The sequence below is a fragment of the Bombus pascuorum genome, chromosome 4, assembly GCF_905332965.1.
Source record: "Bombus pascuorum chromosome 4, iyBomPasc1.1, whole genome shotgun sequence".
In the NCBI taxonomy this organism is placed as follows: Eukaryota; Metazoa; Arthropoda; class Insecta; order Hymenoptera; family Apidae; genus Bombus; species Bombus pascuorum.
In genome coordinates this window covers 3,641,291-3,663,254 of record NC_083491.1, presented here as the reverse complement: position 1 = coordinate 3,663,254, position 21,964 = coordinate 3,641,291, and the positions used below count along the sequence as shown (strand labels likewise).

The following is a 21,964-nucleotide window of genomic DNA, read 5'->3' as shown; positions in this document are numbered from 1 at the left end:
ATTTTCTTTCATTTTTTTTTTATTTGTAAATTATATTGAAATATAAATATAATAAATATTTGTTACTAATTCACATAAATTATTCTTGTAAATAAAGTATAATAAAGTAATTTTTAAGTTTTGGATCGAACTCGGGCTTCTTACCCGCATAATTGCGAGAAATCTAGATTTCCTTACGTTTGTTCGTTATGAACAGGAAACTACTTATTATGGCTTTAAATTACTCGAGGCGAAGCAAGCTGTGCTGCAAGGTTTACTCTGTTTGAAGTAAGAAAAGAAAGGAATTATTAGAATTCTGCACGAATCAAAAATTAATTATAATTTCGCAATTAATATAAATCTTCGCATTCCGGTGAAATGTATGTGTGTAAGTGGTTCAAGGCTGAATACAGTGCTTGTATGCGTGTATATGTCAAGGCAATACATATGATGACATAACATAGTTCGTGGAAATCTCTGTTTCTACAATTTAAGTCGACGTCACTTTGATGTTTTTTCCGTGACTGTCATTTTTACACATAGTGTAAATAATGAAATAGCACGTTAACTCGTTACTATTAATGGTAACATGATTCTAACCAACATGTAATAAGCGTTTTCTACACAATTGTACAATGCTTTCTCTGTGACAGAAAATCTATGACCTGATGAATGAAGTGCGATCACTAATTAAGCAAAGTGTCAAAAATAAGAAATAATTTTTAAAGAAATGCGCAGAAAAACTATAAATTCTATTGTACATTTATTGCCAATGACAGAATTAATGTTGTCATTAATTTGAAATATGAGTATATACCAGAAAATAAGTGGAATATGTATTATCTCCTAAGTAGATGATATACATAAAAAAGATATCCAATATCAATGGTTACTTAAATTTATATTGAATCCTGAACACTTGCCCTATTAGTAATGGAACAGAGTGATAATATTTTAGAAGATATAGAAGAAGCATTTCTAGTTTTAACAGAAAGCTTCCTGGAACAAGGTGCATCATTAGTAGATCTTAAGTCTGCTAGTTTAGAAAATAACATAAAAAATAAAAGGAACCACATCTCACATTACTTGTGTTCTAAAAAGGTTCTTTTTGCCTTATTTACACCAATATTTTGTAGCATACTTTTTAAATATTTATATTTTGATATAATCAGAAGCATTCGTGAAACTAGATGCTTAATACCAAATAATTATTTCATATGGGAATTTACAAGACCGATATCAAATTGTGATTATTGTCGGGATGTTACTTCAGCACTGATCTTGCCAAATTTAACAAGAGAAGAATTCAAACAATATGCCTATTCTTCTAGACCTATGGTGATAAAATATGCTGCAAGTCATTGGCCAGCTTCAAAGGTATTTAGCTGGAAATTCTTCAAAGATTTATATGAGAATATTGATGGTGCTTATGATTCGGTAGATGAATGTCAGTTCTTACATTTCAAAAGTAATCTTACCAATTTACGTGATGTTTTTGCAATGACTGAAGAAAGAGCTATGCAGCATAATGGTAAAGATCCTTGGTATGTTGGTTGGAAAAATTGTCACCTTCAGATTTTGGATATTATGAAACGGTACTACAATCTACCTCATTTTTTACCAGAGGATGCAGAGGTTCCTTACTCCAATTATGTCTTTTTAGGATATGAAGAAGGTGCTATTATGCATGTATGTATAATGGTAATAATACATGCACACTTATTTTTAATTATTTTTAGTTAATCACAGATTTTGTTTTGTTTACAGCTAGATTATATTTCGCGTCTAATGTGGCAAGGGCAAATTATAGGCAATAAAACGTGGAGCGTCGCTCCGACTCCGGAATGTGATAATGTTTGTACGCGTTTTAATTTTACTGTTTATGCTGGAGATATTGTTTTGTTGGATACAAGAATTTGGTATCATAGCACTTATGTAAAAGGAGGAAACTTTAGCTTGACAGTCACTTCAGAGTATGGATAGATCTTTATATGTATATTGCAAAATTGTATTTGATCAATTTTACAAACTACATAGATAGGATTCTATGGAGTCGAAAATTTTTATATTGTAAATTTGAAAAATCCAAAATGTTTTGCCTTGTTAAATTATTGCATTATATTGATGCTTAATTAAATATACATAAAGTTATTATATGCACAAAAACTTTGATATTATAGGACATGCTATTAATGAGTAGCATTACATTATTTATGAAATTTTTATATAGTAAAATTTTTGGAGGTGCCATTTTTAATGAAAGATATATATATATTTACTAATGCATAGATTAGAATGTATGGAAGATTAAATTTTGCAATATTTTAAATTGCCTATTTATTATAATTATTATGTATCGAGTTATATACAATTTCTGGATATTTATTGGTTTTGCCATAGTTAAAAACTAGTGGAAATAAGAATTAACGAATTTTTTGGATACTATTAGCACAAATGAAAAAACAATTTGTACCGTAATGTAACTGGCCATTATATGTTTGAAAATTATTTCTGTATTCGTATATTTGAATTCTTATACATGTATATGCATTTAAAAATGCATGTAGTACAAGCTATTATAGAACATTTTACTTCCAATAAAGAGATACATGCAGTTAAATACGCTTGGACTAACGAAATTTCGTGTAAATTTAATGCATAAACTTTACTGAAGGCGATCAATTGTTATTTAATTTATATTTAATTATATATATGTATGTACATGTACAAATATATTCAGCCTATAATTTTTAATAAAATATATGAATATAGATAAAGTGTTTCAATGTGATTTTCCCTGCATACTCATATATAGCAACTTTTATTTTATATATTCATTTAATTGCATAAAACACAACGCGATAGAACTTTTTTTTTATAAATCGTTTATACAGTTTGACATTGCAAGTATAAATACTCGCATACTTTCAAGCATAAAAGTACAATGTATCGTATTATATTTAACAATTGTGGATAGCATAGGAAAGATAGAAATATTGTTTCATTTAATTACACACACCAAAACGACATATATCAGAACCTAAAGTGGAATGCATATACCTGTTGCTATGCAATACAGCATATCATACATATAATACTAATTGAACAATGTGCTGATGTTACATCATCATTTTCAGACTTCAAGGTTGCATTTCTACTGATCCTTTTTCTCTGTTGCCTGTTGAAAACTTGGTGGACTTTCCTAAGATATATACAAAGGAACATTTATTTGTAGTATTAATTTTTGATTCCCGGATAATATTTTAAAATTATATAATAAATGTTCTACTTACATAGTATGCAGGAGGTGGAACATAAGCGCACTGGGGTCTGTTTGGATCATAATATGCACTTTGAGCAGCTTCTGCTGCTTTTGCATCTGTAAATGATAAAAGGAATAAAAAACCGATATAACAAAAACATTAAATTTTTATTCGAAAATATATTTAAATTTATGATAAGTCACATACATTTGTACATATTTGAAGTAGTAAATTTAAATTGATCTGGCATTTTTGATTTTTATAAAAAATATTCGGACAAATTAATTTTTTAAATATATATTTCGTAATTTGATCTTTCTAAGATTTTAAGAATTTTATTTATTTTATAACAGTATTGATAAATTTTATCATATATCACTTTTAATATTTTCACATGGATCTTGAGATAGTTCGTTTAAAAAATTAACAAATTAACACAATTTTTCAAACAGTAATAGAGTAGCAATATTTTGTGAAAGGACACTTTGGTTGAATGAGTCATTGAATATGCTAAAAATCTATATTCTTCTTAGTGCTATTTTAACGAAAAAAGAAACAAAATTAATGATTGATATACTGTTTTGATAATTTACACTAACGAATAAACAAATAAAAAATAATTAACGAGCCATAATAACACTCGCGTATTTTTGAACTATCTCTGACAACTATGTGATAATAACTGAGCATAGTGAAAGTCAACCTTACTGCAGGTCAACCAAACCTGTTGTGCAATAATGTTGCATAATATTTAATACTTAAAGTTTTCAAGTGAAATAAAAACTATGGTATTATTGTTCGATTATTTTACGAACGAAATATATACGATTTTTAGAATAGAGCAATATTTCAAATTGGTGGGTTTAAATAAAAACAGCAAGTTATATTTGGCTAAATTTTAATAACATAATATGTTTTTGTATTATAATGATCATCACAAAGCTATATATGATTCAAGCAGCAAAAATATAATACTTTAATATACAATAATAATTAATAAAAAAACAAATATTTAAAAATAATTTGATATTCATTGTTATGTGTATGTATTATATCATATGATCCTCATATCATAAAGAATAGTATAAGATACAAGTTCATTCACATCTTCCTTCTTTGCACTTTTAATATTCTAACTAATATTTTTTATCTTTCATTTATTATAATTTATTTTAAAGACTTCCGAAAATTTGGCCATTATTCAGATAAAGTATGATACAAACATGCATACACAAAACATGTAGCCCCATATGTTTAATAATTAGTAATTAGGTGGGTATGGATTGTAAGGATTTTGTTGTGGGTAATAACCAGATTGTGCATAATTATTACCTTGAGAATATGGAGTATATGTTGGAGGATTTTGTGGATAACTGTTATATGCTGGCTGTCCATAGTTTGGATACGCACCTGCTTGGGACATTGGTTGGGCATTATAACTTGGATTAGCCCACCCAGGTGCTCCATTTTGTTGAGGTGGTGTCCAATTAGGTTGTTGACTGGAAGTGCCCCATGCACCCTGTGGCGGTACATTTGCATATCCTTGATAAGGTGTATTTATACCAGGATACGGAGGTGGCATATCCGTCATATATACACTGTTTGCTATACAATATAAATTTACATTTCCTATGTGTGTATAAAACATTAAAATCGTGCTAATTGTAAGAAAACTAATAAGGTTTTTATTACATCGAAAAGATCTTAGAGAAAAATAGATGTTTAACCTGGTGGAGTATGTGAAAATGCATCATTTTGTGGAAGCCACCCATAATAGCCAGTCTGTGTTGCTTGGTAAGCAGGTGGTGGAGCTGCATACCAATTTGATGTTGGTGGTTGGTATGGTGGTGGAGCATCGTTTGCAGGTCCATTACGCTGAGCTACAAATAGGTAAAAACAGTTATATACAAAGCATCGTAACGTTCATAGATAGACAATACGAGAGAATTATTAAAGTTTATACCTGCTAAGATAACTAATTATAACGAACTTACCCATTGCTGCTGCTCTTAACATAGCTTGACCAAATTCTATTGCACCACCACTTTTGAAATGCAACTTGAACTTGCATTCTCCAATCCAATTGCCATTTGGTTGAGCACGGCATTTACCTTTGATGTAATTAGCACCAAATATTGGCTGTTCTATTTCAACATCACATATTGTTATAAAAGGAAAACTAAATGATTGCATCCTTTCTTTGAGATCTTTGGCATTAAAAATCATTCGATGGGTGGTCAGGTATAATCTACCATATTTGGTACCAGCAAATTCCACTTGTTCTGGTCCATGGAATTCCATTGTGACATTGTCACAAAATAATAATATGCTAAATAAATAAAGATTTTATTTGTTTATATCGTACTTAGTGTAATATAGAAAAAACTGAAATGACGATGATTTTTATTAATTCTAACAATTTTACTGCAAATATTTGATATATCTTTGATGTAGTAATCATTATTCAGAGAAACGATTATTGATAAAAAGGAAGTTACATTCGGAAGGCCACAACGATAACTACGTTGTAAAAACGTCATAAGCAAGAACATGTGAAACAACGATTACATTATCAAAAGTTGCTAACATATTTTATAACTTACCATTCTCCGGCGTGTATTAGAACGCCCCCGTTAGCGTGCGCTGTATTTAACGACATACTTTTTTAACGTTTTTTCCAATACTGTTGAAATTTCCAGCAACAATCTTCCTTCATCAGCTGATTCATAAGTGATAAGTATGGCGCAGTGCGCACGCGCACTTATCTCAATATAATATATCTAACGATACAGTATATGCGCACAATATGTATATGGTGAACTTGTATTTCACATAAATGCGTAACCATCTTTCTCAATTAAAATATTTTTGATGATATTGTTCAAAATACTTTACTAACTGCTAAAAATTTAAACATGCATAAAGTATTACATATATATATATATATATATGCAAACCTATACTAAAATATGATTCTAACAAACTGATGCAATAACTTAGCGCTAAAGCAGAATTGAAACGCGTATACATTTTCATATATATGTCTCGAGGATATACTTCATTTACAATTTATGTTTCCTTTAGAAACTAATATGAAAAATAAGAAGAAACATATCTCTCGATACTTGTGTTTTGAAACGATTCTTGTCTTATTTAAATCGATATTTTGTAGCATATCTACTCAGATTCAACAGCATTCGTGGAATTAAATGCTTAATACCAAATAATTATTTTATATGGGAATTTATAAGGTCGATAGTTGGAAATTTTCCAAAGATTTATATGAGAATATCGATAGTGCTTCCCGAGTTGAAACATCGTCATAATTTAACCCAAAGTGTTGAAATGAAAAAAGTTTGAATTCCTATATTCAGAATTCGCGGGAACACGGGGGAAGAGACGCAAGTGCGCACGCAGAAATCAATGCCGCAAATTTTCAAAGCATGCGCCAGTGCACGAAGACAATCACGTCTGTACTACGCGTAAAGAAATAAATAAGGCAGTGATCAGGTGCAATTAACCGATTGGCAGGAAGTGCGTGGTGTAGTGGAATCAGTCGGTTCTTTTTTAGTAAAAGCCGCCCAGTTGAAATTCTTCCGAAAACAATGAAATCATAAAACAGTTTAACGGCTAATTGATTACTGTTTTTTTCATTCTTAATACTCGTCGATCACGGCAGACATGGATGAAAATTTGAGCCGCGGCTACGTGCAGTTAGGGAAAGCGAGGGGGATGAACGAATTCAAATTTTCCAATGGATTCACTCATCTGTCACCGCCTGTTGACAAATGCAACTTCATCTACTGCGCCCTTATACTTGGCGGTATAGGATTCCTCTTGCCGTACAACAGGTCACGCCGTAATCAGACACTATATTCCTCCGTGTGTCGACAATCGAGTGTCAAAGACCTCCGTACCTTTAATTTACGCTCTTTTCTTGAAAGTAAAATCGAACTTGCGATATACGCTTGTGCATGCTTATGTCGAACACCAAAACCATGTATACCTTATGTTTTGATATACAGTGAACCCTTGCATAACGCTGATTCGTATAACGCGATGACAAGATCGTGACAATACTCGTAAAGCGCGATAAGCCGTATATAGCGGCTAGAAAAAGTATTTGAACCTTCTTTTTTTGCAATGAAGAATTTTTCTTTAACAGATTTTATGTACTTCATTTCCATAGCATCAAATTTGTGTAGTCATGTAAACATGCTACTAAATGATACGAAATGTAATGTACTTGAATGTAATTTAATTGGTTTGTAAATGCTATGATAAATACAATGTTATGCCAATACTTTTAGTAGCCACCGTATTCATATATAGGGAAGCTAACGGTTATAAAGGATGTAAAAATTTATCTCTTATCCTCATATCAAAGAAAGATTCGTATAACGCGGAATATTGCATAAGGATCCACTGTACTTTTAATAGTGATTCTAGATCGTAAATGCTTGTTGAAAATCGATCAATGATCTCAGGGATGGTCATATGAGAATATTGCATGGCTATACTTAGTAGTAGATTGTTAGTAAAAAATATTCTTAATAAAAAATATTAATTAAGTTTATTATTCATGGAACGTAACGTGAATGTGTCTTTTTCTTACAGTTTCATTATAGCGGTGGACTTTTTTCAAGCGAGGTATCCCGGAACTACTGTAATATTCGATATGTCAGTCGTCTACATTATCATGGCCTTTTTCGCGGTTTTTGCAAATAATATTTTGATCGAAACACTGTCCCTAAACACACGGATAACATTTGGTAAGAATTAACAAGCAGTGTAAAATTTTTCTATTAAGAACATGAGAAAAACATTTTGTATAAAAATATGCTATTATTTAATACACTAATATGAATTGTAGGATATCTGGTAGCCTTCGTCACCTTAAATTTTGTTGTGATTTCCGAGATCTGGTGGGAGCCTTTTAACGTGGCTACTTCTTACACGATTAATTTAGTCGTCGTTGCAATAGTATCGCTGGGCTGTACCGGTAAAGAATGCTTTGTGTCACGAATTCCATGAAAATTCACATTTTATATTAAAATTGCTATTTTTTAATTAGTTCAACAATCGAGCTTTTACGGATACACTTCCATGCTTCCCAGTCGATACACGCAGGCGGTGATGATTGGAGAAAGTGAGAAATAAACACTCAAATAATTGTTTTATTTAAAGTATCGAATTGAAGAAATATTAAAAAAAAAAAACATGTATTTTCTTGTAGGCATTGCTGGCCTTTGGGTATCAATCAATCGAATATTAACAAAGTCTTTGCTTGACGATGAACGTAGCAACACATCCATGTTTTTCGTTTTATCGAATAGCACGATTCTAATGTGCTTCTTACTAAATCAAAAAGTTCGCAAGACTGATTTCGTGCAGTTTTATATAACATTATGTCAAGAAAGAAATCGAATTACATTAGAACCGACGGAAGATGTTGGTTTGGTACGTATCAATTATTATTAACCAATAATTTTAATTAAATAATATTAAATGTTTTTTGCGAACAGATGGATCCATTGGATCAAGTCGGGGACCCTTCGAAAGGTCAGTATGGGGTTCTAAAGATTCAGACTAGTCCTTTAGGAAATGAATCTGCAAGTGGAAACACCGAGCTAAATGGTAAAAATTACAATTTATTTCTAGTGCGTCCAATAACATTTATTTGTGGTAATAAATCAATAATTTGTATTTTTAGGAACAAATCAGTATTCACCATTCTCATTCAGTAACCCAGTATATGAACCTGGTGCGCCATCAGGAAATCCTCCTGGTAGCGCTGGTCCTACATACAAAGTTGAAGATGTAGTTGTTATGAGAGGAACTTATGGAACTCAAACTAGTAAACCGTGGTCTGAAATCAAAAGTACCCAATTTCTTTAATTCTAAATTTTTATTATATCATAAAATTAAATTTTCTTCACTAAAAACTAATATACATGATATTTTTTAAGAGGGTTTTCTTGCAAGACTTGAAGTGGCAAAGATAATATGTCCATATATGGCTAGTATTGGTCTAGCATACTTTGTAACACTTTGTTTGTATCCTGGAATTGTGTCAGAAATTATTTCTTGCGAGCTTGGATCATGGATGCCGGTACTTTTGATGACAGCGTTTAATGCTTCTGATGTATTGGGCAAGGTATAAAGAATTTTAATGTCTCGAATATATATTTGCTGAATATATATTCACCTAAAATTTAATAGTTGCGCGCATATGGATATCTTGTTATTTAATATTTCAGATACTTGCTTTGATTCCTTACGATTGGAAACGTACCCAGTTACTATCATTTGCGAGTATTCGAATTATATTGATTCCTTTATTTCTACTTTGTGCATTACCTAGAAGTACTCCAATATTTTCTGGAGAGGGATATCCATTGCTACTTTCTTGCTTGCTTGGTGTGACAAATGGCATCGTTGGGTCGGTACCAATGATGCAGGCACCTACTAAAGTGCCGGAGGGACATCGTGAATTAGCAGGTATTATATACTATATGTATATTTAAATTTTCATTTACGATGACGACTTATTTCTTATAACGTTACTGTATCTTTTTAGGGAATATTATGACTTTGTCATATACTACAGGTTTGACAGTAGGCTCGTTATTCGCATACATACTGGATACTCGTTTCGAGTTACCAGTCCAGTCGAAAGATGTATGCTTTAATGCATTAAACCCATCAGTAATGCCACTTAATAATACAACACCAAGCATTTTAACAACCATTATGTCTTCCGCATTACCCACGTTAGAAAACGTTACACCAAAGGTAAAAACTACTGTAACTGTTTTGTCGACTATTTTAACATCCACTTTGATGTCTAATAATACTACCGTTAGTACATTAACTACTGGTGTGATGGAAGCATCCACGACCATATCCCCGAAGATGTTTGTTAACGTTACCGCTTCAGTTAATAATGCAATTTTACAACACTAGGATACGCATGTTTGTGTGCTGTGTTGAATCTGGTGCTTTATCTAAATAATTTTATTCAAATAATTTATTATGATATAGAATCTTATTTATTGATTTGTAGATTATAATTATTTATTCGTTTAAATTATCGCAGTATTTTCCGTACAAAATGATACCAATAAATTTGTGAAATGTTAAAGAGATTTTGATTTTACAGAACGGTAGTTAAAATCGCCAGATTGAACACACACACAAAAATTCGGGTTCTCGATCCTTATGATTTCGTAAATATTGCAGCAATTATTTACTCGAGTTTTTACCGGAATTTATTAACGAGTAAAAGATATTTTTAACAAAAAAGTGATCAGGAGTCAATAAAACAAACACGGAGTAATGTTGTATCCACATTACGTCGAATAAATACTTCTTTCTAACTCCTGTAGAATAATTAAGCCAGAAAAAAGCTTTAAAAGTCTTCTTCGATGATATTATTGTGTCTTTTATATAATTGTGGCTAATTTTATAGCCATCTACTTATTAAATTTTATTGTTAAACGCAAAAAAAAGATTCAAATATATAGCTGTAAAATTTGTTGCACGTGAGAAGGAAAGCAAAAGATCTTTTTAATCCTTAAATAATATGATGACGAATAATCGTAACTCGACAGAGACAATCCCAATGCGTTAACTCATAGTGTTCCTTTATTTATTTAGGCAATTTTAAGAATTAAGAAAATAATATTTCTCCTAAAGTTTCTGTCTAGATAAAAAAGAAGAATCTGCTACTGAAATAGTATTTGACTTCGTATCGTTTAAGGATTAAATCATATCCTTCGATGAGTTGTTTTTTAATTTAAAACTTGTTAACTTTATGTTAATCCTAGAACTGTCCGGAACGACACGAAAAAGAGGGAAATTATATCCAAACGATATTCAAAGTCCTTCCTGGTAGTTCTGAGCACTGCACTTGTTAGATCAATGGTTGAGACGTAGCAAATTTACGCGATCTAGTTATCGTGCAAGTATATTCTGTAAGAGATCGTTATATGTCTGCGTGAATAGTTAATAATTATAAATGTAAGATATATATACTTACAACATACTTCCGTATGAAACGAAGAAAACGATGAAAAAAGAAGAAAAGAAGAAAAGCATGTGTTTTTTTCGAGCGCGTAGTTTTTTACCTAAGTTAATACGCCCAGAAACATATCCATATTGTTGCGTGGAAAGGTTTATAATCAAATATTCTCAATCTTTGTAGCCACTGAATGAAACTTTACACACTGGATAGGTACACTCTGCAAAAGATCATATTTTCACGCGTTGTCATATAGAAGTTAAACTTATAATTAAAAAAGAGAAGGAAGGGTAGATTCTTTACCAGAATTCTTTTCACTATTTCTTTCTTAACGTTTGTTTTATATTAAATCACATAATGAAGCTCATCCAAGCTCGTGAATTAAATGGACTTAACCGACAATTTAAAGCTCGGAAGCATTTTTACGAACGTTCCAACGATGGATTACACTTCAAAGTATAAAAGATTACATCTTAATAGATAAATGTATATGCATAATATTCACCAAATGTACCACCCATCCAAACAGCTTACAGTTGTATTTCATATATTCAAAATATATCTAGAAATCGTTTAGAGATGAAGCATACACAAACACACAACACACACATGAACCCGGGATTACACTTAAAACATACACACGTAAGAATTGTCTATACATACCCATACACACGAAAATTCGAGGTAATGCAAATTAATCATATCAATTCGTATCATCGATTCTATCACAATTTCTCTTGTACGATGGTTTGTTTTATCCGATCGCAATCCGGATGCACGAAACGTCGACACCTTTTTCAGACTCAGTATGGAGTAAGATTGTTAAGATTCGTGAAGAACCGACAAGTCGTTACATACATGTCATGTGTATATCTTTACTCTCAACATATCGAGATATGGAGTGGGGTTTTGAAAATTTATCAAATAGGAAAATTTGAGAAAAGTGTTGGGGGATCTTTAGTACAGGGAAAAAACGAAAACACGGCACGTTCCTTTCTGAGATATTTTTTTATGAGATGAATTCCAGTTTTACAATCGCATCGTAGGCGAGAGAAGATATTTTAGTGGTTCGTTAAGCGACTACGGTATATTTTTTATTGCCCTTTCATTAGTATCGTAAACTTGCAATATAAGTTCCATGATATATCTGCTAAAACCTATGTCAGAGAAAAGAAACGAAAAGAAACGAAAAGAAAAAAAAAAATGCACGTGGGAGAAAGATACTCGAAAGATCGAACGTAATTAGGGGAATTTATACGAAGATTACTAAAAAAATCGTAATAGAATTATGAAATGAGTGATGAGGTATGATTATGAGTGTACAGTATAAGAATGCTTCTTAAACGATTGTGTGTAGAAAATACGGAGAGTCCTTTTGTTTGATAATCATATTTTTCATTAAAATGTAACTATCCGTATGTCAGATACGACATGGAGTAATATTCCGTACAGCCTTTAATATATATATATACTCGTTAAAAGAGTACGTATACAAAGAAGGGCAGATGTGATCAATTTTTACATTAGTCTTCTACGTATCAGAAGTTACTCCACATCGTAATTAATAACATGTACAAATAATAAATATGTATATATATATATATATATTATATTCTTTAATATATCTTATCCAAGTATAATACTCTTTACGAATCAAACATTACACTCTTGACCACTATCATTAATCGATACTGTCTCCTATATTAGTTTCCTTTACATCAATTAATTGATGTCGTTTTTGTTCTTTCCTTTACTAAAAAAAGAAGGGGACAAATTAATGTACTGAATTCTATACGTATTATCAAAATACTGCCCCTTAATCGGTAATAATTCGCAATAATATTTGTTAACAAATTTAAGTGACACAAATCTCTTTTTTCTTCAGATTTTCCCTACCTATTACAATAAGCTAAGGACGGTTCATTAGATATCAACCACGTCGGTTTAAGAGTATAATCACTAGAGCAGCTTAAAAAATAATTAATCAGCGAAGTGATTATGCTCTTAAAGACCGTCAAACCTTTATGTTTCCTTTACAGTGGAATGAAATGGTAAACGCCATTCTATCACAGTTAAATAAATTGAATATGCTAAGTTAAATGTACGCATAGTTTTCAAACAGTCATTTGAGATACTTAGCAGCCCAGTCTGTTCGACCATGAAGACTTCCGCTGCCTTTTGTGTTCAGCACAGTTTCGTATGCGATTGGTTGATGTGTTCCTTTATTCGTATTTTCTATTGAACCCATAATTGTTAACAGTAATAAATTAGTAACCGAGATTCAACGATCAACGTTGAAAGTATCTGACCAAACGTAGAAGAAATATTTGTCTTAAAAAATGGACAAGGTTAAGAATACTTACTGATATTCTGTGTACCATAAACGCTGGGATAAGGCAACCTTAAAGTTTGATCGGTGAGATATCGATTTCGTGGAATGTAATATTGTCTCGTCTGATTTTCGACAGAGCTCTTAGGTACCCAGAAGGAATCGGTGAATTCTTCGTACTTCTCCACCGGTTGACCAACCAGGTTCCGTATTAATCTAGGCCTGTTCGGGTCGGAGTCACCGTTTCTTCAAAAATAAAAAAGAAAACGAGAAACCATTAGACGAAACCTCGGTTAAAATAAATCGATTAAAAACTTGAATCTCAGGAATTCATCGATTTAATTTATTGAACATCTTTTGATTTACAATGGAAGGCGGATAGTGTACAGGATATAAAAGAAGGAAATTCAATCTGAGAAAAGGATTCTCGAAAATCAGTCACGTCCATTAAGCAGCACCTAATTACGAGTAAATAAAAGAAATAATCTCAAAAGAAATATCCTATCGTGTCTAGACACGTGAAACATTTGCGAAACTCGTTTTCCCAGATCATACAATACAGCAACATACATCCCAGTATTGTCAGCGAGCAAGGGATCAGGATTTGCTTTAGTAGATCTCGAAACATTCGATACCTGGACGCTAAACTCGCACTTGGACCAGCGACGTATCGAGCCACAGCGATGTAATGTTGCTTCCCCGATGCTTTTCGACCATTCTTCACGTTCGATGGCTGCAACTGATTCCAATTGATGGTCGATGGCTCGTTCCAAGCTGGCAGCACCCAGTTTCCGTTGCTCTGTCGCGTATTCTCTGGCAAATAATTGGCATTCCAATTGGCACGGTTCTCTTTGTACAGTCGTTCTGGGACTAGCTTTGCGTTCACGTTCTCGGGAATGATCTTGCTACTGACGTGGACAATTCAAGGATTAGACTTTATATAGAGTTGTATCGCGGTACGCAGGGGGGATTCCTACTTAATACGCAGCTTTTCGATTTAGGAAATTCGAGCAACGCACCCCAAGAGCTCGGCAAACTCGTCCTCGTCCAATTTTTGGGGATTGCTTTCGCGCATGTAACTATTATGGTTCAACAAAGGTAGTATCGTTTGCTGTTGCTGTTGCTGCATCATTTTCTCTTGTGCTCTGTAATTAAGTGCAAGCTCGTTTGATATTTTTAAACGTCGATTTCTTAGTTCTTAACATATGAAGTTAGAATTATCGATATTCTTTATCAAAACCGAGTCCTTGATGGAGGTTTTCTCAACATTATGTTAATTATTTCGTATCATAACGATTTTCTCATTGTGATCCATAAGTTCATAAGAATACTACCAGGAATCATAAGTTTCACAACTATGACGCACTTGATGCTCATCACTTCATTTATCGAAAGAAACAAATACATAAAACGAGTTAAGAGGAAGATTCTATGCCTCAAGATAAAACGGAAATCGAGAATAGCAAAATTGCATCGTATGTTTCGTTTTCCAGAAAATCGAATTTGAAAATTTGTTTCTTCTCTTCTTGTTTTTACTTGTCCAAATTAAATTTTGATATAGAAAAACATATTGGAAAATCGCTGGCAATGTGTTTTTGACATTTATCAATTCAAGGCAAATTCGATCAAAAAGTATCGAGATCCTTGTGTAACTCTACCTTCGTATGCTAAGATATAAAGATACAAATATCGATTCAATTCACCTGGATTCCATCGAAGTCCTGAGTACTTCTTGCTGGGCGTAATTGTACGGTTTAGGAACAGGGGGTGGAAGATTCACTTTGTTCAAAACGAGATCTCGTTGAGATGTGACACCGATCTTTGTACTATTGATTATACGCGGGATGTTCGTTTGGAAATAGGGATACCTATAAAAGCATTATTTCAATGATTAGTATTATAGTTATTTCTTATTATAGTCTACAAGGTGGATCAACTAAATGAGATTACATAAATTTCTGCCTAATCTATCGTTGTATGAAAAAGTCCGTTGAAGCAAAATTGTCACTAATACAACAAACTAAAAACTATTAATAAATCCTTAAAAAGTAGCAGTAAAAATAAAAGTAAAAGTACAACAAATAAAAGTCTAGCAAACAATGGTGAAATATTATTTTTGTAATTGTCCGTTTCATTTAGCTGATCCATTACAGGATGGATCGAAAGTACAGATATTCTCTAGGTAACTTGTAAAAGTTTTACCTTAGGGATTGCTGTGCTGTAGGCCTTTTAATAGGATTCCACTGTAACATATCTTCCATAAGTATTACTGCTTCTTGGCTAGCATTTGGTATTAAAACGGTTAACGATGTGCGAGAAAAGTTTGGAAACTTGAAATTCATAGCGGCAGCCAGTTGATATCCGTCTGGCCAATCATCCTTCTCCGGCGTGCCAATGACGGAACATATTTTAAAGATTTCGTCGATTTCGCTTTTCCCGGGAAAAAGTGGCCGAAACGTGTATAGTTCGGCCATGATGCAACCCACCGCCCAAATGTCGATCGGACTGTTATAAGTTGTAGAATGGAGCAGCACTTCCGGTGCTCTGTACCTGAAATGAAACCCTTAAATTAATCAAAAAGAAAATTCTTAATTTCTTTTACGGATTTCAATTCATATTCGTTTCTATTATCATTATTATAAATATTAATATATAATATTAATTTTATGTACGGATACAATTGAAAGATAAAATATTGTCTTTCTCTAACTCAAAAGATTAAAGAGAGATTAAAAAGATTTCTTTATTATTTCATCCCTTATTATTCGTTAAAAATCACTTTACAATTTTCTTATTCATTTTAAATAAGTCGTCCAATTTATGAGAAATATAATTTTGTCAATTGTTCGTGCGATTATTGTTAATTGAACGTACTAATAATAATTATTGACTAAACAAATGTTTGAATAAGTAGATATTACCATCTAGTGGATACATAATCCGTGTAAGGCGGCCTTGAACGTATTTCCCTGGCCAGGCCGAAATCAGCAATCTTCACCAGTTCTGGTCCCATACATAATAAATTTTCAGGTTTCATGTCGCGGTGGAAAAAGCCATGTTTATGCATGAACGCCAGTCCTTGAAGCACTTGGTATACTATATTCTTGATTACTGGTTCAGGGAAAAGTTTGTCCCTGTTGCATAATACATTCATGAAAGTCTATTCCTTAAAAGTTAGATAATTTAATAAATCTTTTTACCTGTCCTTCATTAGTTGGTAAAGATTCTCCTTCATATACTCGAAGACGAAATACAACACGTCGTTTTCACGAATTACTTCCTTTAATTTGACTACATTCGCGTGACTAAGTTTCTTCAAAGACTACAAACCAAAAAAAATTGAAACGAATATTTAAGTAATTCCTTTTTCATTCTGAACGCTGGAATTATTTTAATAACTAATTTCCGCCAATGAATAAATTAGTTATTAATTTTAGATACAATCAAAGAATATATGGAATCTAAGAATTCGGAAAATAACAGGAACGAGCTATTATCTAGACTATGAATTTTTATACAAGTTCATACATTTATTTGGCAATTAATAAAAACAAAAGACAAGCTAAAAATTACAATGCATACTCTACTGCATATTTACAATTTTAAATTTTGTATATATTATGTCAAAAATCATAGTCCAACGATAAGATCAAATTACGAATTCTCTTGCTAGGATCTATAAAATAAATTATTTTGTTTGCATTACTTTAACTTCGCGCAAATTCATCGCCTCTTCCCACGAATAATATTTCCTCTTCATTCTTTTTATGGCAACCTTTTCCCCGGTATCGATGCGTTCCCCAAGAACAACGGAACCGAATGTTCCATCTCCTAATTGGTTTAACGTTATGTATCGATTCATTTTCATCGATGTTCAAATTGTCGAAGGTTTACAACATTTCTTCAGCTTGCGGACTGATTGTTCGTCTCAAAGTACTCTGGATGCATCATATTAATTTCTAAAACAAAAATTTCCACTTTTTTTCATGACTTTGAAAAGATCGATTCAAGATTATTTTCAAAGAAATTAAATTCTTAAATTGAAGTTTTTATTGAAATAATATTTCGATAGATCGTTTTCCTAATCATATGCGCAGTACTAGTATCTAATAATATTATTAATGATTAATAATATCTTAATCCTTAACGATTAGCACGAATGAAATTTCATGCGGATTTTGTTTCACCATCTTATCTTATGTTATTTATAAATCTTCGAACATTATCATCTTCTTACTTCCTGCTTAATAATAATCATAACGATAATAAATATCGATCATGATTATTAAACTTGTTTGATTTTATTGATCTCCAAAATGAAAAGATATATTTTGGTAAATTTCCAATCGTAATGGCAATAACGTGATTTTCACTAATGATAATTTGTAAAGATTATGATAATGCAATCTAATAATAACTCAATAGTCATTATAATAATAAGTAATAATCATTATTGTTTTTGCATAGTACGTAGTAGATGACGTACGTTAAATCATTATAATAGTTATCTACATCTATTTAAATTTACATGAATTGTTAGTTAATATCGTTATTAGAGTGTCCATTAGAACATACGATAAGTAATATAATTATACAAAATGGATATTCATTTGTTATGAATTTGTTATGACATTTCGTAATCTTCATTTACAAAGCGATGTTAATGTCAATATGTAGTTGCGTTCATCTGATTCTTATGTAATATGAGAAAGAATCAAAGCGTTTCTTTACTGTTTCTTTCAGCAAACAAAGACACGTTTTTTCTTGTAGAAATATTTTTAAATAATAGATAAGTATTTGATTAGATTAATCAAATTATCATTTTATTTATCTTATCTTTATTTCAGATTTCGTATCGTCAGCGAATTATTACTAATTCATCACTAATTCGAAAGAAGATTTTTTCGTATTACATAACTCAAAATAAAAAGATTAAGACCCTACCAAGGTTATCCACGTAGCGACGTTTCATAGACGCGTATTACATTCGTTGATGAAGATAGTGGCAAGTACGTTTGCATGTAGCTGTCGTTGTAAAGCAATGTGCGCCTGTTCATGAAAAAACAATCAACAAAAGTTTTCGTCGCTACGTATTTTCGTCATGACGACTGGACATTGTCAGTAATCAGTAGCGAGGGGCACGTGTACGTCGCAGCTACAAACGAACGTGATATAGAAAAGAAGCGTCCTTCTCGTCGCTCGACACTTTAAAATAATGACAAAATAAAATGTATCTTACTGTACGCTTCGTTAATCGAACATCGACGTAGATAACAATGGTCGTGTCTAACAGACTACTCGTAGACACTTGGCTCAATTTTTTTGTTAGTTATAGATAGATTATATAAATTAATATGTTAGTTATATATGTGTTCATCAATATTTATTTATCTACCTTCTGTAATCATAGCACGTGTGATAAAGAAAAGGAAAAAAGGAGAATTTTATCTGATTAATTATTATCTCCCTCTTTGTTTTATCTTTTATCTGGAGAAACAAAATCCGATATAGCGGATAAATAATTGTATCTGATAAGATCCATTTACAACATCGCTTATTAGATAATAGTTAGAATTGCTAAAAGTTTATTATCTTTTGAGATTAATTTTTATGTTTTCTCGTTGTTAATTGATATTTATAGATATCACAGAGATGATCGGGACAATTTGTTTGATATCGTTATTTGTTGATATTATCAAAAATCCTTACTAGAGAAGAATCGTGCAATTGATCGAAAAAAAGGCTGTACACACTTCAACTAGCTTATACCACTTGTTGGAAGTTGTTGGAGTTAAAGTTTCATTACTAACGGAAATGCTATCGAGAAAATGCTGATATACACTTCGTAAAATATAAAACGGTATGCTGGTACCGATATGTAGGTACCATTGCATTGAATTGTTAACTGAATTTCATTTAGTTTGAAATATTGACACCTGTTACTTCCTAGATATATGAGCATATTTTGATAAAGACACGTGGCGCTTTATACGTCGTTTATATGGATGAATGTGTAATTAAGGATATGAATAAATAATTTGGTGACATTTTTTGTCCATTTGTCAATACATGTAAAATTGACGTAAAGAAGAAATAGCTATCGTCAATTCGAATAAAAAATAATAAGATAAAAAAAATCACAGATAAAGAGATTAATTTTAAATGCATGATATAAATCGTTAATCGCTAACAGTCACTGCTGTTTTATAATTGGACTTCGGATAATGTATTCACGTATTTATGGGAAATTTGAAAGCAAAAGCACGCATAACATGCATAAATTAATATTTAAAGTTCAGATATTACCATCTGTAGTAATATCTAATGCGTTAAACAAATTTCTGTTCATGTTCTATCCATTTAGTTATATTCATAAAACTATGAATTCGTATAAATCCACGGTCTATCTGCAATTAGAGAATTTTTAAACTTTGAACCCCCGGAAATTGAAAGATTTCGAATTTAAAATTTATGCAAAATAAAAATATTGTATCTTGCAAGAATTAAGATTGCACGTGTAAGTAGTTTCGACAAAAAAGGTACGGTAACCCAATTACGTCTTAGAATGATTTTGTTCGATGAGAACAACGCAGGTCAACATCAAGATTAGCATTTCCCTTACGTTCGCATGTGGACAATTTTCGTATCGGGTCAGTCATGCGAGAATATAGATTTTCTTAGGTCTCACGATTCAAGAAAATGGCTAAGTGTATGTATAATAAAGCTATTACTCAGGTTCTGACCTTGTATCAAAAGTTATAGCGTTGCTTTCTCATTTATTACGATTGGTAGTATGTTTCTAATTAACTTGACAGCAAAGTTCTGGGTAATTTACACGAGTTTGCTATTGTATAATAAAAAGAAAAAAACGCTGGATCTCAACAGCAGTTAAATAATAAGATATAAATATTAATGAACTAATAGGTGACCAATTGCAATTCATTTGCTACCTGATATTTTATATTTCTATTTTAAAATCATATTGAAAAATGTTACGCGAAATAATGATGCAGGAACAATTAATACTACAGAACAATATAGAATAACGTGGAACGTGATAAGTCGAATTTAAATAAAATAAAAATTTCATCTCGGTAAATTCACGATCAATTGAATCTATTCGATCGTTTACAATTCTTCGCCAATACCTGCTAACGTTATACAATATACAAAATGTTATAGAAATAAGCAATACGTAAAAAAAACAAAACCGATCAATCAACGTAAGATTGTACTATAATTAACACTTGTTTTAATACATTTTACACGATTTAACTGTGCGTTCTTAATCCTCAAATACTTAATTTACTTATAAAAGGATTAGTTTAGAAATTTTTACGTTCAATGCGAACGTGGACAAAATTGAAAAATTTTGAAATCTGACGAAACGACTAAAGTTAAGCAAACGGCTTAAGTTTATCTTATCGTATTAAGTTTAACCGGAAGCGTTAGGAATTGGAGGCGTTGTTCGTTCAAATTTCAATACTCACTGTGACTTGGAAAGCGTAAACGAATACGATGATTTTAATTTTTACTTACGACGAAAACCATCTGGCTCACCAACATTCCACGTACGTGATTACCTTTCTGCGCAATGTTCCTTCGCAAACTGTTAATCGAGCGGCCATGCTTCACCGTGTGTAGTCATGGTTACAAGTACTAACTGAAACTTGTACCATTGGTGGTTGTTTTAACCCTTATTGTAATAATTCGTTGGCTGATCGTATTCTTCTTCATCGATGAAAATAAAACAAACATCGAATTTTACAACTGTTATAAATAATTCAATTATAAGCAGAAATATTATTGCAGAAAAGAAGATGGTAGATAACGAAAGCAGTACCATTTGCAAAAGGTCAAGCAGTATTTATAAAAGTCTAAAGAAATAGGGTAATCAAAGAAATTCGACATAAGAATTAGTATCTAAAACGATTGCTTATAAAATTGAGTGAATATTATATGAATTTAAAATAAACAATTTCCAGACTTAATATTTGATTTAAGGTTGAGATGCTACCGACTATTGCTGGTACATAAGTACAAATAAATAAGTAACGAATAAAAATATTTATAAATTGAAAATGATATGATGCAAAAGATACCTTATTAGAGATACAGATGACTAAAATACAAAAATACAAGTAAATGGTAAATATTATTTGTTTGTCAATGACAAATTGCAATGATATTTAACCTTTCCTATTGTATTTATAACGAAAGTGAGAGTATCAATTTTTAGATATGTATATTAAAATTATTAAATCGGATATTACTCTACATATCGCTAAAACTCGTGCAAATATATATATATATATTTCGAAATATTTTGATGTAACTGAATACACTTCGAAATATTTTTCACTTTTGTTT

The 21,964-nt window shown here is 31.6% G+C and overlaps 5 protein-coding genes across 7 annotated transcripts in view; 2 read left to right on the top strand and 3 right to left on the bottom strand.

The window, feature by feature from the left end:
* The window catches only part of LOC132905995 (DNA/RNA-binding protein KIN17), an 89,151-nt gene that overhangs the window by 49,598 nt on the left and 17,589 nt on the right, over positions 1 to 21,964 (bottom strand). The window lies entirely within an intron of this gene.
* On the top strand, positions 131 to 2,756 carry LOC132905998 (uncharacterized). Its single transcript, XM_060957811.1, has 2 exons — positions 131 to 1,668; positions 1,747 to 2,756. The coding sequence occupies exons 1-2, from the start codon at positions 913 to 915 to the stop codon at positions 1,960 to 1,962; spliced, it is 972 nt and encodes a 323-aa protein (XP_060813794.1). The 5' UTR covers positions 131 to 912; the 3' UTR covers positions 1,963 to 2,756.
* On the bottom strand, positions 2,782 to 6,016 carry LOC132905999 (WW domain-binding protein 2). 2 transcript variants are annotated; one of them, XM_060957813.1, is made up of 6 exons: positions 5,846 to 5,999; positions 5,237 to 5,571; positions 4,970 to 5,122; positions 4,653 to 4,847; positions 3,273 to 3,358; positions 2,782 to 3,181 (listed from the first exon to the last, which is right to left on the bottom strand). In XM_060957813.1, exons 1-6 carry the CDS (start codon positions 5,899 to 5,901, stop codon positions 3,134 to 3,136), a joined length of 873 nt encoding a protein of 290 aa, XP_060813796.1. In that variant the 5' UTR covers positions 5,902 to 5,999; the 3' UTR covers positions 2,782 to 3,133. The 2 variants fall into 2 exon arrangements, with proteins under 2 accessions (XP_060813796.1, XP_060813795.1); XM_060957812.1 differs by lacking the exons at positions 2,782 to 3,181; positions 3,273 to 3,358 and having other exon boundaries at positions 4,124 to 4,847; positions 5,846 to 6,016.
* LOC132905993 (equilibrative nucleoside transporter 4) lies at positions 6,681 to 12,866 on the top strand. Its single transcript, XM_060957804.1, has 10 exons — positions 6,681 to 7,093; positions 7,860 to 8,014; positions 8,116 to 8,244; positions 8,317 to 8,391; positions 8,479 to 8,702; positions 8,768 to 8,879; positions 8,956 to 9,123; positions 9,212 to 9,399; positions 9,503 to 9,743; positions 9,823 to 12,866. The coding sequence occupies exons 1-10, from the start codon at positions 6,924 to 6,926 to the stop codon at positions 10,206 to 10,208; spliced, it is 1,848 nt and encodes a 615-aa protein (XP_060813787.1). The 5' UTR covers positions 6,681 to 6,923; the 3' UTR covers positions 10,209 to 12,866.
* On the bottom strand, positions 11,361 to 21,844 carry LOC132905994 (serine/threonine-protein kinase ICK). 2 transcript variants are annotated; one of them, XM_060957805.1, is made up of 11 exons: positions 21,697 to 21,844; positions 21,134 to 21,322; positions 17,301 to 17,553; positions 16,795 to 16,916; positions 16,516 to 16,728; positions 15,797 to 16,144; positions 15,298 to 15,462; positions 14,614 to 14,739; positions 14,230 to 14,502; positions 13,629 to 13,840; positions 11,361 to 13,500 (listed from the first exon to the last, which is right to left on the bottom strand). In XM_060957805.1, the coding sequence occupies exons 3-11, from the start codon at positions 17,460 to 17,462 to the stop codon at positions 13,388 to 13,390; spliced, it is 1,734 nt and encodes a 577-aa protein (XP_060813788.1). In that variant the 5' UTR covers positions 17,463 to 17,553; positions 21,134 to 21,322; positions 21,697 to 21,844; the 3' UTR covers positions 11,361 to 13,387. The 2 variants fall into 2 exon arrangements, with proteins under 2 accessions (XP_060813788.1, XP_060813790.1); XM_060957807.1 differs by having other exon boundaries at positions 14,230 to 14,499.